Consider the following 17,308-nt stretch of genomic DNA (forward strand, 5'->3'; position numbering starts at 1 on the left):
GAATCAGTGAAAGGGGCCGTCGGACTGACACACACAGCACCAATGAGAACTCAGGGCGTCGTTTTCCTGTAGCCCGGTCAGAAAACCACTTCGCGGACGCTCGTTCCCGCCCACCCGGGACGCGTCCTGCCTTCCCTCTCTCTATGGGGCTGACCAGCCGGCACGCGCGCGGCTCGGGCGGGGGCCAATCACCGCTGCCCTATCAAAAGCAGCCGTGCGCGGCGAGCCAATAGGCGGGGCCGTTTCTGAGGCCTGGCTGAGGCTGAGGTCGCGCCTGCCCTCAGCTCCCGCCCGCGGGAGAGGCCCGGCCCGGCTCGGCCTGCGGTGGGGAAACTCCGAACTGGGCGTTATTCCTGGCGCCCGGGGCGGCGGCCAGGCTGTAAACCGCGCTGTTCCCCGGCAGCAGCCGGCGCCGCTGCCGGTTCTCCGCGGCGGGCAGACGAAGGCACGGGCGCTGTCCCCGGGGGCAGTGATACACACCCGCCCCGCCCGCTGTCAGCAGTAGGGCGGGCGGGAAAAGCTCCGCAGGAGGAGGCGCGTTTACCTCCGGTCCTGGGCCTAGCGCTGCCCGAGCCCGCGGGCTCTGCAGACCCATAACGCGAGAGCCCCTTTCCCAGCGCTTCCCCGGCGGGGAGAGCCGTCTCGGCCGCGCTGCTTGGCCGCCCCGCCTCGGCCGGGAGTTCCTGCGGTGTCCGGGCCCGCCCGAAAGGGGCGAAGGTCCCGCAGCGGCGATGGCGGACGAGGCGCTGTTCCTGCTGCTGCACAGCGAGATGGTGGCGGGGCTGTACCGCGCCGCCGAGCAGGGCGAAGGGGTGAGTGGGGCTGGGGCCGTGCCAGGGCCGCCCGGCAGCCGCCGGGGCTGACGCGGTGGCGGCGCGTTGTGTCTTGCAGGAGAATGGGCGCTGCACCACCAAGCTGGAGAGCATGGGCTTCCGCGTCGGACAGGGGCTCATCGAGAGGTGAGTCCCTCCGGCCCCCGGCATCTTCTGTTTTGGAATCCCATTCTGATGGGCACCTGTGTTTGAGTGTCACAGGACACTTTTGGAGTATGCATTTGCCTGGTGCTTCCCGTCATGAAAACTGAGTCAGGGTATACGGTTACTTTTAATACTCATCTTTAGTTTCACTTTGTGTAGACTTTTGCATGTTTCCTGTTCTGGTACGTTTCATGATCTTATTATCTTTCTGATTTACTTCTTAAACGTAATTTTATGTTTGGCTGCTACTCTGTTTCGTTTCTGCAAAGCGCTCCCAGTCCTTGTAACTTGGCTACCGAGCTCGTTCCTGCCTTGTTTGCTCGGGCCCTTTGGGGACCCGCGGTGCAACTTCAGCGCCCTCGTTCCAGGATCGTGTGGAGACTCTTGGTCTTCTGAAGTGATGCTTTCATTCAACAAAGTGGTGCTGTTGTGCCAGATGAAGACCCTCAAGGAGGATAAAGGGAGAGAAAGCTGAAATAAGCAAGAGAGAGATCTCCCTTTTTGAAAAACAGGAACAAGTTTTACGTGTTTGTTCCTATGTGTTAGAGCTTTTTTGCATATTAGAAGGATTCCTTCCAAGCAGTAGTATAGGTATGAGTGTTTTATCTTCAATTAAATGTGTACACAGAAGATAAAATGGAGTGCTTTGTATCTTTGTGTATGTCAGTCATCTTTAGTAATCATGGCATTAAAACAATTTATTCTGCTATCACGTTGCAGATATTAAGATAAGACTGTGTTGCTCTTAAGTTAAAATACTTGATGAATGCAGAGTGATGCTGGAATGATGCTGTACAATGGCTGGAAAACTAATTTCTGTAACAGCCTCAAAAATAATGTTGCATAGTACCATTTTTAAAAATTTGTTTTTCTGTTTAATTAGTGATGTGTGTACCATCATTATTGATACATGTCTCACTTATTTCTTAGGTTTACAAAAGATACTGCCAGGTTCAAGGATGAATTAGATATTATGAAGTTCATTTGCAAAGATTTTTGGACAACTGTATTCAAAAAACAAATAGATAACCTAAGGACTAATCATCAGGTACTAATGCTGTAGAATAAGATTTAACTTACAAAATCAATATGACTTTTGAATTGCTATTTCATTTTTGTTTTTCTTGGTCTGGAATGAATTACCTGATAAGAAACCTGAAATGCTCTTATTTGTTTTGTTTAAAAAGCAGGGTTTTGTAATATTCATGTAGCTTCAGAATACAATGTAATGATGCTAGTGATGTCTTTATTGCCACTCCGTTTGAAAAGACTCAGTGCTTTGAATTTCATATGCACTGTTGCAGAGTTACATAGAGGGCAGGAGTGGTTACAGTTGATTAACATTTAAACAAGAACATTTTTATGTATCTCTATATGTTAGTAGAAAACTAATGAAAAAGTGATGTTGCTGTCTAAACATCTATTTAAATAGAATGGCTGCCTTGAAGTAATTTTTTTATTTTGAAGAATATTTACAGTTTTCAGCAGTTGAGACAGCTCACTCTAGTGAACATACTTGTGTAAGAAACAGCTGAAAAAATTCTCAAATTTGCATGTTGGTGACATTGTGCTGTATCCATGTCCTTGCCTATATCAACAGCTACAGTTCTTAAAGCAAGATCAAAATAATTTAAGGAGCCATTTTACTAGAGTAAAAAAGCTTTTTCCTATTGAAGACTTGGTTATCTTTTGACCATTTTCCTTTTGTGTCCAATTAGTAAGAAGATTTGTACAAAGATTGTGCCAAATAAAGTAGGTTTTATTTTTCAGTGATTTGTTTATGAAGTAATAACTCTAACAGATAATAATTACCTTAGAAATCTCTTTTTTTTAATTCAAAGAAAGCTGCAGTATTGAGCTTAAGATCTTAATTGTATATACAAACTTCATTTAAGTTCAGGGGTTATGAAATTCCAAAGTAGCACAGTCATTAACAAAGAAATTAAAATGACAGGTGTAGGTAAAGCTATACTATGTTCAGAAATTATTAAGTAATTTATTTATTATTATATTTTTATTATACTAATTTATTATTGTTACACAAAATTGTAATGTAGAAAACACCAGACTTTTAATTCTATTGTTTGCTAGGTGTGTTACCTGTACTGCTGTTAAGGAAGATAATTCCCACTGAATTTGAGAATAAGAATAGTGAATTGCATACCAGATGAAGATTGAGATTTGAATGTAAAAACCAGTATGCATTTGATATATGGCTAAAGACTCTCTGGCATAGAACTACTGTTTCTGAGCACCAGAAGGACTTTTCCAAGAAATGTACATAAACGTTTTTTAGAGATCATATTATTATCTAGGAGTTTTGTTGTAAACTCATAATTAAGTACCTTTTGGTTTGATATTCCTTGCGAGTATATAATACAATTTGAACTTAAATCACATATGCCTTAATCTAAAATTTCATTTTTCAGCCTAAGAATAAAGATAAATGAAGACAATAAAAACATATATTTACAAATCAAATGTATTCACATGAAATGTTGATTCTAAGGTACTGCACATTCAACTAAAAGCCAACTATTTTTTTTCTTTTTTTAAACAGGGTATTTATGTCCTCCAAGACAATAAATTTCGTCTCTTGACACAAATGTCTGCAGGAAAGCAGTATTTAGAACATGCACCAAAGGTACCCTTCAATTTTATATGCGGGGTCTACCGGTTTGATTTGAATTTCCTTGATCTATTAATAATAACAACTTTAAATTTTGTAACTGAATGGATACAAACTCTTCAAAAGGGCAGCTAAAGATAAGTTTTCAGAACCTGTGTACTTTTTGGAAACGCACCTTGTTTTGGAACAGTGGATTTGATTTATGGTGCAAGAAACACTCATGGTTGTTGAGAAACTTGCTGCTATGTTTCAGTTATGTTGATGGTGGAGGCTTATCCGCCACTATCTGCTGCAGTTACACAAATTCTCTTTGGAAAGCTTGTGCTTTCAGAAGCTTTTTTAAACTTACAAAACACATTTGGAAGATACTATTTGTTACTGAGAACAAGCTTCTGAGATGAGCTGATAGGAATGTTCAGAAAGATCTTCCACCAGTTAAGAACAGTTCTGAGTGCAGATGCTGAGTTAGGGTAATAGTTCATGTAAGTAAAATCAATGCCTCTGCAGAATCTATTATAGAGGACTTTGGTTCAGGTGGATGTAAGAAATAGAACATTCAGTCCATTTTATGGTTTCTTAATTCTTGATCATCTTATTGCTGGCTACTGTCCTTGGGATTTTTTTTTTTTAGTGTTTGGTGAGATGTTTCTTCTGTTTTGCAACATATATTTTAAGTATCTGCCGGCCTTTGTATTCTGCAATGTGGCCTGTGCCAAAATGCTCTCTTGCACTGTTCCTCCTTAATTGACTTTAATGCCACTTGCTAATTTCAACCAAGTCTTAGGAATATTGTTCTAAGGATATTAAATTCCTAAAGGTTTAATGGCATTAGAAACAAGTAACTCAGAATAGTGCCTCTAACAAGGGCAACCTGTGTTGTGAGCTCTGCTCTACCAAATACTGGAGCTTTTGTCCATTAGAGACCTGACAAGGTCTCTCAAGCACCAAACAAAACTTCCATAGCTTTCTATTGTCCAAGTCTTGTGCTTGAATACTTAGTTTCAATCTTTATCAATAAGCTTCAGCCTTTACCCTTATTTAAAGAGCAACTTTGTACTTAGTATTTAGCTTTTACCTGTGGACTAATCAGAGGAGGCCTATCGAATTTGGGAATAAAGAGTATTGTAACAGCTGAAGTTTCATCAATGCCTGCATGTAAGTAGTTCTTGGAGTATTCAATTACTAGTTCACTTTATAACTTTCCTGGCTGATTTCATCACTGTATAAGCATTTATCAAGGTGGGATTAGTTTGAAGCTGCTGGGCTATAGAAATCCATATGAACTTCAGGATATGGCTTTCCACTAAATGCTTTGGTATTTAGAAAATACTGACAGAGGATAAACCTCCATCATGTTGAGTGGAAAGCAAAACTAAAAGGTTGTATTTGCATTTGAAAGGATCAAATGCATAAGGATGTATGTCCAGAAAGCTATTTGAATAAGTGAAGATCTTTCTGTACAGGAGCCATTAAGAAAGTTAGTAAGTCAAGTCCTTTGTAACTACTGCTCGATTAAAAATTTTCCACAGACTGTGCACAAATTCTAAATTTGGCTGACCTAACTTCTGTGATGTGGGAATGGATCAACTTACAGGGAAGAAGAAAAGAAAAAAAAAGCTCTTCAGCTGGAGTTAAAATTTAAATGCTAAATTTAAATAATGGCACAATTGCTTACAATTGAACTGTAAGATTGGGATGTTCCTTACTATTTCTCTAAAAAAATTAATACAAGAAAATAGTTACTTGGAGAAATAACTCTAATGGTAATAATGTGATCTGACTTTGCTTTTTTTGCAGGTAAATTTCAGGTGATGATACAGAAGATGTAGAGTACATTCAAATCTGGGTATCGACCTTAAAAATCCTTTGTGTATGGATTCAGTATCTTGGCTCAGTCTTGTATATAACTTGTAAATTATAGCAGTATGCAGCACAATTCCAAAATATGTAATAAATATTCATTGAAATAACTTAACACTATCCTTGTGTCTTGGTATGAAATTTATTGTATTCCAAGGTATTAATGTCCATATGGTAAAAACTGTGTACTCACAAGTTTTCAGCAAAATATTTCAATTACCAAGAGAGCACATCTGGAAGACCAGAGGCACAGTTTGAGAACAGAGTAAAAGCCTGATCAAGATGAAATTGGAATAAGAAACTAACGTGTGTTGTGTCACCTAATGTGAATGCCCAACTGCTGTTTTTCCCTGTTCACTCTGAACTGTGAGGCAGCAGAGATTGCCTTTGTATTTCTCTTACGGAGCCAGTGTCGGAATGGGGCATGTGGCATGTAGGAATGTAGGTATGATGCAGTAGAAACAAGAACTTACTTCTCCATAGTTAAACAGTTTCTCCTACCTCCTTAAAATTAGCACCTTTTTTTTTGGTGTCAGAATGATTTTACACCTAAGGTTATCTGTACTGGCCAAGAAGGAAATTTGTTCTAGCTTGTTGTACATAAACTTGATATTAATGTACTTGCTTTTAATTGCTAACTATGGATCACTTCTGTAATGAGTGTGTGCAGGAAGATGATTAGGCCTGAAAGAAGCTATAAAGACATCACCAAGACTCTTGAGGACACTGGAGTTTGCTAGATACTTGTTACAAGATTTGCATAACAATACATATCTTGCTGTAGGTAAGCATGAAAACATCTTGTTAAAACTTCTAATGAATTTTGCTGTAAGACTTTTCTGTTGGCAGGTTCAGGCCTTATACTTACTTTCAAATGCATCACAATAGAAACAGTGTTTATTCAGAAGCATGAGAATGCCTTGTGATAGTGATTCAGTTTCTGGTTTTGAGACCAGTAAATAACAGGCTAATTAGAAGAGGTCACATATTAAAATGACACCTTTGATACACAACTACCTTCCGTGTTGGGAGAAGTGTATGTTGTACAGTAGTATGGTGGGCAAGAACAGTGGAAACTGTTCTTTCGTAAGTTCTAGGAAAGGTCTGAAACTTATAATGGATCAAGCCTTTTCTAGAAAGCTGTCACAAGCTGGCAAGCTAGAGACTATAAATATGATAACCAGGGGTTTATTATACTTCAGCTTAAGATGTGACCAAGTTCTGATATTTTCAGGTACTGTGAATGATAGTTCAGATTAGCTGTAGCTGAATAACTTAACAGTTCTTGGAAACAAAGAGAGCAGAAATTGAACCAGCAGAATGCTGTCCCATTTTTATAGAACTAGCAGAGGTGAAAGTAATTATGGTAGTATGGTACTCAGTGGGGATTTGCAGTTTGATTGAAAACACTGGGTTCTTATACTGGTAGTTTAGAGGAAGGTGGTGGTGGTTGTTCACCTTTATAACTCAGATTTGTTTGGAGTTGTAGGAGTGGAGAGTTAGCTAACTCGTATTCTTGCATTACCCAGGTTATTCAGTTGCCAACTCATTCTGCTTTCAACATGCTGAAAATGTTACTATAAAGAGATTAGAAATAATTTGCTCTATGTGCCTAATAGATGGACATTTCACTGTCATCATGTTTAGGCATCTGCAGTGGGGATTATTGTGGCATCATCATGGACAGAATCTGCTACTTGCATCTCCAGAATCTCTTACTTGCATCTCCAGAATCTCTTACTTGCATCTCCAGAAATAACACTCTGGTAGTTATTGCAACTAATTTTGATTTTTCAATGACAGTTAAGACTACCATTCCAGATGCAAAAATGCCAATCATTCAAAGCCATTTTAACAATGTATCAATAACTGGTTATGGCTAATGATTATTTTTAATAGTGAGGGGAGGGACTTAATTTCCACAATACACAGGAAGCACATGTCATTTAATACTCTATATCAATTGGCTGCTATGAGCAGAATTCATAGTTCCTTTAAAATGGATTTTTAATTGCTGAAGACAATTATAATCAGAGGGAGTTATGTACATACCAAGCAGGTGCTGATCCTCTTGGCAAAGCACTCCACGTTAAATATATATGTAAATAAGTGAGCTAATGTATTTGTCAAGATAACCATACAGAAAATAAATTCTGTTAATAAATGCTTCTATTAAAAGCATTGAATACAGATGTGTAATTTTCACTGGTTTCTGCTACTGTTTACTAAAAATAGTATTACTACTCATGAAGTAGTAATATTTATATTTTACTAGAACAATTGTTTCAGTAACCTACTGGATATAGTTGAACTGCTTAGCAGTGCTTAAGCTCAGGCACCAAAACTTGAAAAAGTACCTTAAACCCTAGCTGTGTAAATTTCTATAGTAAGGCTGCTGTTAAATAGTATAGACTGAGAAAAACCACAGTGTTTACGAACACTCCATAAAATCCTTTAATTTTATTAAAAAAAGTCCTCAGTAGGTCTGTTAGAAAAAGAACAATCATTTGTAATGTAACCTCAGACTTTACCTAATAGCAGTGTTCATAGGATTACTCAAATGGTAGAAATTTCTAACCAAGAATGTAGTTTACAAAGACAGGAGCTTGAGAGATGATGCCAGACAGTTCATTTACCATTTCACGATGATGGTGATGATGGTATCAGAGACGTTGACAATTTCATGCTAAAGTTCAGCTTAAGGTACTCATAGTTGTCCCAAATGTATTAGGGTGAGAGTATTCTGAAGGGATTGTATGGTACTTTGGGTCTGAACAGTGCAGTGTCTTGCTGTTAACTCTGATAATGCTGTTTGTACTATGGCAATGCAAAATACTGGATATTGTCAAAATGGCCTAGGAAGGCTCATCAGCCAGGTCACGTTGATCGAAGTACCTAGTGGAATAAAGTGGAATATGGTAAAACACCTCTAATGCAATGTACTCCATACTTTGAGTTCTTACATCCCTTGCTTTCTAGCTCTTCTTTTAGTGTTTCTATCATAATTACAGCTCTGTGGTTCAGGTGGCTCATCTGAGGAAAGGAATAAGCTTACTTTATTCTTAGGTTTATCTTAAGTCCTTTTAGCTAAGTATATTTGCTATATCATTTTTAAAAGAATATAGGTTAGGACAAGTAATCACACATTTATGCTGGACATATGTTACTGTTTTAGGTGTATTTATGCTGGACATACATTACTGTTTTAGGTGTATAAGTTGCATTACCTGCTAACTAAGCATATTATCAAGTTCAGAGCTGATATTTGTTCTTCATTCTTGTTCTCCTGAAAAAGAGGTAAATATTAGAATAGTTCTTTTGTTATCTGTGTCAAATAGAAAAGCTGTTACATGCCACGTTTTATGTATTTGTAGTCTTCCCTTCATTCTCAAGCAAACTTAGGACATGAAAAGTTAATTACTAAGACTTCAAGAATTGAAAAATAATCCCTTAATCTGCTAAATTCACCAAGTCCTTTGCACAATGTTATATTAAATCTTACCTCCATTGCCCTGACTTCTGAACATCGTCTTGCCAGCTGTCGAATAAGGGAGTGAGCTTCAGGTAGCAAAGGTTTTTCTAGGCATGCCAACAGTGCATAAAGCCATCTACCCTGTGAGGATTCAAATAACAAAGTTTTAATTATAAGCATTTCCTTGAAGATTCAAGCTGTTATTGTTATACAGAGTAGGACTGGAGTGTAAGTCTCAAAACAAAATTGCATTTAAGTGCTACATGCTGTAATTGAATTTTGAAAGCCAAATTAGACACTACACGGTAGAGTTTTGTGCCTCTAGATAAGATTGTGAGGAGTACTCCTGGGTTTCCTGGTATTTTTTGAATGCTGGCCAAAATACAAATTAATACAGCTTACAGTATTACCATCTGAGGGAAGGATTATTTTAGTAATATCTAAAGAGTATTACTTGGCTATTATTTTTTAACTTCACAATCTGCAGAAAAACATTCCTGAAGAGTGAATGTATTAAGTCAGATCTTTGTGGAATTAGTGGTTAGATCTGCTTGAAGATTTCTACCACTGTGAAAACATGTCCTTTGCATTTTACTTCATAGAATTCTAATGCATTCTTACAAACATAATTTCTGCTACCAGTCTAACTTTTTCATTTAATTACAGTGTCTAGTGGCTTTCATTGTAGGACTAAAGTAAAAGTCAATGTGCATATTCTCTGCAACACATTGCTTAAAAAGAAACAAGTGCTACAGAAAAGGACAGAACGTGAAAGGCTTTTTAGTGACTCAAAAATAGTGAAACTGTGTTTAGTATCATGTAAGTAATTTTTCATGACTCTCTTGCTTTGTGGTACTGGAGGAGATGAGATGCATTCACCAAGGTGTTCTGTAGATACAGTGCCATTACACAGCTGATCAGTCTAGGTGTGGCCAAAGTCTGTGCCAATGTACCCCGTCCATCAGGATTTCTTAGGTTTGGTTTATCACCACACTAATGCAGCTAAGCTTTCTGGTGTGTGCTGCACATGAAAACATTAAATGTGTTTTTGCCAGCACACTGTCATGCACTTCCAAACTAAAATGGAGGTGTTGGTAAATACAGTGTGCAGCACCCTGGCAGCTTAAACTGATCAGAACCAAAGCTGCTGCTCTCTGACCCTCTGCTCTCCCCAGCATCAATAATCGTCAAGCCTCATGGCTTAAGTTAGTTTGGGGAGTGATAAAAAGGGGAGGGGGTTTGGTAATACTTGTTAGGTCTGTATCTGGTATGTTTTGTAAGCAGCCTTCCAGCAAGTTCTGTGAATACATTTTAATATCTAACCAAGAAAGCTTTGAAAGTAACAATATGACACATCCATCTAAAAAACTCTTTAGAAATCAAAATAATTTAATAGAAAACTATAAACAATTTATGCTTTGTTTAACACATTCATGTGCAAGTAGTTAAATTAAAAATTACCAGTTCTGGAGTAAATTTTTTCTCTCCAAACCAACTTATCAGGTATTCTAAGACACTGGTTACTGTTGCCTTCAAAAGAGGAACAGAAAGAGACAATACTTGAAATGTTTAGTTTTGTTGTCCTTCTATCTGAAGGATTTTATTATAAAATATTTCTACTCCACTGTGATACTCCATGGTATTTATTCCATGTTGAAATTATATATAAGGGTAAAGTAAGTGTGTTAAGCACTACTTCCCGGAAAGAACTTCATATAAAATGAAGTAATTTTCAGTGTTAACAAAAAGTTATGGATAAATAGCTACAGATTAGGAAAGAGGCATCACGCTGACTAGTTGTTTCTGCATAAAGATGACTAGTGGGAAACGTAGTAAAGGAATGATAAATGTGACTCGTCTTGCAATGTATGTAAAAGTTCACAATCAAGTTGAAGGGCTGTACTTAAAACACCAAATGAGAAATCTTAAAACATTGTCAAGCACCTATTGGGGCATTCAGCAAAAATTCAAACACTAAATGTTCTACAGAGAAATTACAACAACAAAATACTCTTAAAACTAGTAATGAAAAATATTCCCTAGTAAAGTTATTTGTAGCTGAAGGTGAGATAATGATTACGTGTCTTCCTTCAAAGTGTACAATGAATAGAAGTTGTAATAAACAATTGCCTACTCTAGGCACAGAAAAATAGATAAGACTGCTGCAACTGTCAGAATCACATAGTAACATTGCCTACATCATTATTTCTCATATTTTACTAGGTAGGCTTACCTGATTCATCCTGCTTACAATACTTAGCAAAGGGGGAAAGCCCACCTGAAAAACATGAAGTTGGAAAATGCAAACATTATCATAAACATTTTTGTTTTAATTTGAAATGTACTAAGATTTTAAGGTGATGTTCAGACACTTCTAGTGACTGGAAAGTCTGTTCAGGGCTTTGAAATCTGTTAAAAAATCTTCAAGCAAGTTGAAGATAAGGTCTAGTCAAATTTGGTATCAGAGAACCTTGCTTTTACTGTTTTTTGTTAAAGTTTTGTTTTTTCAAAATGATGCAGTGAAGGGCATGTTTGTAGGATAACATGTATGAGGAGGGTAATCACATATCACTATGCAACAAACACTAAAGAAGACTATGCAGACTTTCCATTCAGATCAGCAAGCAACAAAGTAGTGCAGTTAAGCTGACAACAGATGAAGGAACTCTTCAGCTTTTTGACTGAAGAGATAAACTCGTTCTCTGCTTCACAGTTTCTGCTTAAAAGGAATGAAAAATGGGACTTTCTGCACTCACCAGAGAGCCTATTTTCTATTTAGCACAAGTGGTAGTAAACAGTAGGATTTTTTCTGGCAGTTAGTCTACAAAATAACAGCTGAAAACTACATATAAGTCCTATACTTACCTTCATGTAATCAATTCCTATATTTTCATTATCGGGTAGTGCATCTATTTCTGAGTGTATTCTTTCACCCAGGCAGAACTTCTTCCAGCCTTCTTCATCCTCTGATTTTGGCTGAAGTAAATAAAAATAAATGAAAACTCTGTAATACTGCTATCTTGAAGACACTGGAGAAAAGACTTGATAATATTCCTAAACTGTTGCATGAAACCATAAAAGCAAGATTAACCATGGATTTAATGAGTGGGAAAACAAACCACATGGCACTGTTACGAATTCTACTCACCATAATAACATTGCTGTCCAAATGTTGTGACCGCCAGTGATTTCTGTGCTTGTTCAGGCTCTGAGTAATTAAAACAAAGCCAAATCACAGCTTAACTCTGCAGTTATTTTATCCTAGCAATAAGTGCTCTTCATTACTCTTAAAATGTACGAAAAGTATGTTTTATGACTTTCTATAAATCAATAGATTTATAGGCAGCACAACTGGCCAAATATTTCTCATGCCTCTTAGCAGAAATGTAATTAAGGTGCTCGTACTGTGTTTTTGGAAGTAATGTTAAAGCTGAAGGAATTTTGAAGTCTACTGCATAAAGTTTAGCCGAGGTAATCAGCTTTAATATTCTTCTAGACTTCTCTTGGTATAACAAACTTAAGAAAAATTCCACTGATTTAATCCAAAACCACACATAAAGCCAATATCCTATTTCCAATAGTGGTCTGTATCTGCATCAAAGGTCTACAGAACAGTTTGAAAGAAGGCAAGTGTGCTACCTTAGCACATTTCTTCTAGCTGATGGGGATGCCACGTAAGACAAATTGGTCTGCTTGACAGTTTTCCTGTAGGGAGATGTAAACATTCTGTAACAGAAGAAATTTGTCTCCCAATCTAATTGTTACTGTAGCCATACAAAAGAACAGATAAAAATGCTGTAAGTAACAGCAGCTGAGGCAGTGTTTGAACAAGTGATTTCCAGTGCTCTTTTTAGGTTTTAAAGACTTTTTAGGATAGTCTCACACTTCACAGTGTTAATTCTGGCACAGATGAGAAGACAATTGATTTGTGCATTAAAGAAATATCTATACAGTGAATATTCTTTTAGATGTCAGTTTCCTTAGTTCTCCTAAAACCTTAGATTATGACTAATATACAGGATGCAATGTGATCCCTCATAGAAACAGGGGGTAGCTCAGTTGATGTTTAGATGCATCTCCACCTTCGCTGATTTTCCTCCCTGAAAAAAACATGGTACATGAGCTCATGCAGAGTTCAGTGCTACAGCAGCTTTGGCACAGCTGGTCATACCTCAGTACTTGGGGTATTCCTGCAGTGCAGCATCGATGCACTGCATGCTGTCCACCGTACTGGGGTAACAAATGATCTCTCCCTACATCTCTGTTATGTTTTCCATTTCACCCTGTTTGAACTGTACACAGAGAATAATGGAATCAGAGAGAGGTTTGGGTTGGAAGGGACATTCAAAGGCCATGTAGTCCAACCCCTCTGCCATAGGCAGGGACATCTTCAACTAGATCATGCTCAGAGCCCCATCCAACCTGACCTTTACTGTTTCCAGGGATGGGGCATCTACCACCTCTCTGGGCAACCTCTGCCAGTGTTTTACCACCCTCACTGTGAAAAAATTCTTCTTTATATCTAGTCTAAATTGACCCTCCTTTAGTTTAGAACTGTAGCTTAGCTGAACTTAGAACCTTTACCCTTTGAGAGTGCTTAATTTTCTAGTTTTGTTCTGTTATTTAAGAGCAGGGTGCAAACGTGTTAGGAAAGATTTAAGTCTGTGCTAACACTACAACCTTACAAATACATTTTACCAAATAAATATTTCTCCTCATAATGGGTGCCACACATCTGTTGGGTGTCAACAGATTCCTTAATGAAAAGTGTGTTCTACTTTATGAATGTCCTGGTGGGTTAGAATCCACTTGTTTTTTTCAGTTGAGTTCTGCAGAACATTTCCTGCTAGCACTAGGTTTTAATATAACTGATCACATCATAGAGGTTTTTGTTCCTCCTCAACTACTCCATATCACTTAATCTAAATACTGACATATTTTTGCTGAAGTTGAAAAATTTTACCACAAAGTCATAATATTTCTATACTAGATGTAAAGTTGTCCCCCAGAAAGCACAGATATTCTATCTAGACTGTGCAAGACCCCTCACATACACTATTTTGTACCTGACGTACAGCTGAGAAATTGGCCACCTGCTGCTGCTGCCACCTGAGTGTTGGAGAGTATCCTTCAGGAGCAGGCTGACATCCGGAAATCTGAGAAAACACCGGCAATAATTATAATGTAAAGAGAGCTTTATAAGAAGAATCCTTAAGAACAAGAGAATGAGTGGATCTTTACTGTTAGGTAAACAATATCCTTTAAATCTTCACCTAAGGTAACTTCATGACCACATCCAAGACTGACTTAAGAGTTGCTTTAGACAAAATTTCTTCTGTCTGACTCTTCTCATATTTACACAGAAAGCAGAACTAAGTGTTCAAAATATATTGTCAATATTTAAGGTCTTTCTTTTAGCAATTATTCTGCCTTAATCTCCCTGTTTATAAAAATCAGGGTGCTGTTTCCTTACCTTGGACAGAAGCTATCAATCTTAGGCATTCTACTTGTCAAGATAATAAGTTCAGAAGACAGAAGATCACAAAAACATCTAGGAAATTAACTCTTACAATTAAGTAGATATAACCTTTTTAAAGATTAGCATGAAACAGTTATTAAAAAAATTAAAATCTTTCTACAAGTGTTTAAGAATTCCACTACAGACAGATGAAGAGAATGGTCACAGAAGTTACACGGTCATGTCAGCACCAGAAACTTCCCTTGAGCAATCTAGTAGTGAAATTTCAGATTACACAGAGAACAGCAAACTTGGTCTCTTGAACTATTTGAAAGCAGATTAAAGACCAAGCTGGCAGGCCAATGTAACAACAGAAAAATCTGCTTGGGCAGTAAGGAAAAATTCCAATAAAATATTAGTACCAATATGGAAAAAATGGTGGTAGAATTTTGTCTGACTTTAGTAAAGCTCAGCTGCACTTACTACCCTTACCCCAGATATAAATTTAAACCTTAAAATAGGTATGGAGAGATCTTTCTTCTAAAATTTATGCAGGTTAATTTAATTTTATGATTACATACTTGTAAAATTTAATGCAACATTTGATTTCCTCAGACAGTAAAATAGTCTGCTGTGTATCATATAGTACGGATATTATCAATTTAATCAGTTATAAAGACTGCTGTTAACCAGCAGTTGTACAGATGTTTTTTCGAATCCAGACATTTAATTCTTTAAATGCTTTTAAAATCCAGCACTGCTATTTAGTTATGCCGACTTCCCAAAATTAGTATAAACATCATATTAACATTGTTGCCCTTTATTTTTTCCCCTTTCAAAATGTGTAAAAGCTCTCAAACTTACTGAAATGTTTACTGTCTGCTTCTTTTTCAATTTTCTGGGGTCTATTTTTGCCACGACCACATCGGGACATCGTGCTGCTTCAATCCTACAAAATAAAATCAAGTGGCTGCATTTTTTCCATTCTGTAACAGGTGGATATATGCCGGATGTCTCTGAAATACTCCTATAGTCACGGAAAGCATGAGTTGGAAGGGACCCATCAGGATCATCGATTCCAACTCGTGGCCCCGCGCAGGGCACCTCAACAATCACACCATATGCCTGAGAGCATTGTCCAAACACTTCTTGAGCTCTGTCAGGCTTGGTGTTGTGACCACTTCCCTGGGGACCCTGTTCCAGTGCCCAACCACCCTCTGGGTGAAGAATCTTTCCCTGATATCCAACAGAAACCTCCCCTGACTCAGCTTCATGCCGTTTCCTCGAGTCCTGTCACTGGTCACTAGAACGAGGAGACCGGTACCTGCCCCTCCTGCAGGTGTGTAAGACACAGATTTGCCGGCGAAAGGGCAGCACCGCTCGGCCGCCCCGGCGCGCCGCGACGCGCAGCTCGGCCCGGGCAGCACTGGGGCCGCGCCGCTCTAGCGGAGAGGTGACGGGCTCGCCCCGAACCATCCGCCCCGCCACTCACTGGACGCGCTTCAGATACTCTTGAGGTGTCCTGGGAGGCACCGTAGGGTCGAAGTCCTCGGCCAGGTCCCAGTCCCCCACGGGCAGCAGCCGCGGCATCAACTCCTCCACGCCCGGCTCCATGGCCGGTCGGCGCTGCTCTCGCGAGAGCGGCGGAGCGGGAGGGGCGGAGCCGCTTCGGTACCGGGAGCGCGGCTGGGGGGCGATGGGGCCCTTGGGGGGCGATGGGGCCCTCGGGGGGCGATGGGGCCCTCGGGGGTTGTGGGGCCCTTGGGGGGCGATGGTGTCCTCGGGGGGTGATGGTGCCTTCAGGGGGTTGTGGGGCCCTCGCGGAGCCCTCAGGGCGCCCCGGTAAGGCAGGCCTGGCGGTGCGCTTTGATGTGTCGCGACCTGCTCTGGCCGTTTCGGCTGCCCTGAAAACCCCGTGAGGGGAGTTTGGCCCTAGAGCAGAGCAGAAAGGGGTTGTGCCAGTTTACTGCCCATCAAACCAGGCCAGTTGTCGGAAAATGTGGAATGTGTAAAATTTTTACATAGAAGAAGAAGGGAGATTGAATCCGTGAAACAGAGAGCAGCTAACAAGCTCTAAGCGATGCCCAGGTGTTAGAAAGACAAACTACTTGTTGGTAGAATTGCCTTTTTAAGGTTTAGGGCTGGACATGCTTCAAAGATCTCAGACCTAGGGGGAGGTTAACAGAGGCTGGGAAGAAGGATGTACCACTGATAGTGAACACAAAGAATGCAGAATTTGTGGGCCACAAGGACATTTGATAGAACTCCCAAGATAAGGAAGAAACTAATAAAGCCAGCTCAGCCACTGTGCTGATCCAGCTCCAATTGGGTTAAAGGTAATTCTGGCAGGGGCAGATCGTGACCACCAACTCAAAAAATCCTCTGACCCAAGAGAAGAGAAAGACTGAGCATGCAGACTAATGAGCAGTGAATCATTAACATATAGAATGCTAATTAATAAGAGTTCTAGGTACCTTGTAGCAAATGAATATTAATGCCTTTGTTTGCTTAAATGTATAAATAGTGAAAAGTTTTGGTAGCTATGTTGCTGGCTTTGTAAATTTACCACCTAGCAAATTCTTCTCTCAGTGCAGAACTGTAAATAAATACCTCAACTCTGTGTGTGGATTGGCCTCTTGCACATCTGGTGAAAGGACCTATTTTGGGACAACACTATTTTTGATGAATATGTGTAAACCTTTAATAATCACTTTCATAAGGCCCTATGCCATTATTCTAATGCACTGTAGTTTTTACAAGTGACTCTTTAGTAAAAACTCACCCATTAGTATTTTCTATTTTACCTGTGAACATCCAGTAATAATAATACTTGTCCCTTCTTTGCAATACTTAGAGATCTGTGGTTGAAATCAGTCACATAAAATTAATTGCTATAAATTTACACAGAGTTC

The 17,308-nt window shown here is 39.2% G+C and overlaps 2 protein-coding genes across 6 annotated transcripts; one reads left to right on the plus strand and one right to left on the minus strand.

Moving 5' to 3' along the window:
- Window positions 1-302: 302 nt before the first annotated feature.
- TRAPPC6B (trafficking protein particle complex subunit 6B) lies at window positions 303-5,576 on the plus strand. The gene is made up of 6 exons (XM_051806567.1): window positions 303-812; window positions 892-959; window positions 1,908-2,025; window positions 3,538-3,621; window positions 4,668-4,761; window positions 5,404-5,576. Exons 1-6 carry the CDS (start codon window positions 732-734, stop codon window positions 5,433-5,435), a joined length of 477 nt encoding a protein of 158 aa, XP_051662527.1. The 5' UTR covers window positions 303-731; the 3' UTR covers window positions 5,436-5,576.
- Window positions 5,577-7,907: 2,331 nt separating this feature from the next.
- On the minus strand, window positions 7,908-16,046 carry GEMIN2 (gem nuclear organelle associated protein 2). 5 transcript variants are annotated; one of them, XM_051806557.1, is made up of 10 exons: window positions 15,889-16,043; window positions 15,261-15,345; window positions 14,005-14,094; window positions 12,087-12,146; window positions 11,804-11,914; window positions 11,172-11,216; window positions 10,400-10,468; window positions 8,969-9,079; window positions 8,694-8,752; window positions 7,908-8,361 (listed from the first exon to the last, which is right to left on the minus strand). In XM_051806557.1, exons 1-10 carry the CDS (start codon window positions 16,008-16,010, stop codon window positions 8,322-8,324), a joined length of 792 nt encoding a protein of 263 aa, XP_051662517.1. In that variant the 5' UTR covers window positions 16,011-16,043; the 3' UTR covers window positions 7,908-8,321. The 5 variants fall into 5 exon arrangements, with proteins under 5 accessions (XP_051662517.1, XP_051662516.1, XP_051662515.1 ...); XM_051806556.1 differs by lacking the exon at window positions 15,889-16,043 and adding an exon at window positions 15,721-15,879 and having other exon boundaries at window positions 14,014-14,094; XM_051806555.1 differs by lacking the exon at window positions 15,889-16,043 and adding an exon at window positions 15,721-15,879.
- Between the last annotated feature and the right edge of the window lie 1,262 nt (window positions 16,047-17,308).

This window comes from Manacus candei, unplaced genomic scaffold, assembly GCF_025592945.1.
Source record: "Manacus candei isolate 608988 ecotype Guabito, Panama unplaced genomic scaffold, ASM2559294v1 h1tg000067l, whole genome shotgun sequence".
NCBI lineage: Eukaryota > Metazoa > Chordata > Aves > Passeriformes > Pipridae > Manacus > Manacus candei.

What these genes read in the sequence shown, in the direction of transcription:
- TRAPPC6B (XM_051806567.1), top strand. Translation starts at nt 732, where the DNA reads ATGGCGGACGAGGCGCTGTTCCTGCTGCTGCACAGCGAGATGGTGGCG. An exon ending in CCGCCGAGCAGGGCGAAGGG is followed by an intron (nt 813 to 891) that starts GTGAGTGGGGCT and finishes TGTGTCTTGCAG; the next exon opens with GAGAATGGGCGCTGCACCAC. An exon ending in AGTTTCATCAATGCCTGCAT is followed by an intron (nt 4,762 to 5,403) that starts GTAAGTAGTTCT and finishes CTTTTTTTGCAG; the next exon opens with GTAAATTTCAGGTGATGATA.
- GEMIN2 (XM_051806555.1), bottom strand. Translation starts at nt 15,872, where the DNA reads ATGGTTCGGGGCGAGCCCGTCACCTCTCCGCTAGAGCGGCGCGGCCCC. An exon ending in TTGTAAGCAGGATGAATCAG is followed by an intron (nt 10,469 to 11,171) that starts GTAAGCCTACCT and finishes CCTCTTTTGAAG; the next exon opens with GCAACAGTAACCAGTGTCTT. An exon ending in ATAATATGCTTAGTTAGCAG is followed by an intron (nt 8,362 to 8,693) that starts GTAATGCAACTT and finishes TTATTCCACTAG; the next exon opens with GTACTTCGATCAACGTGACC.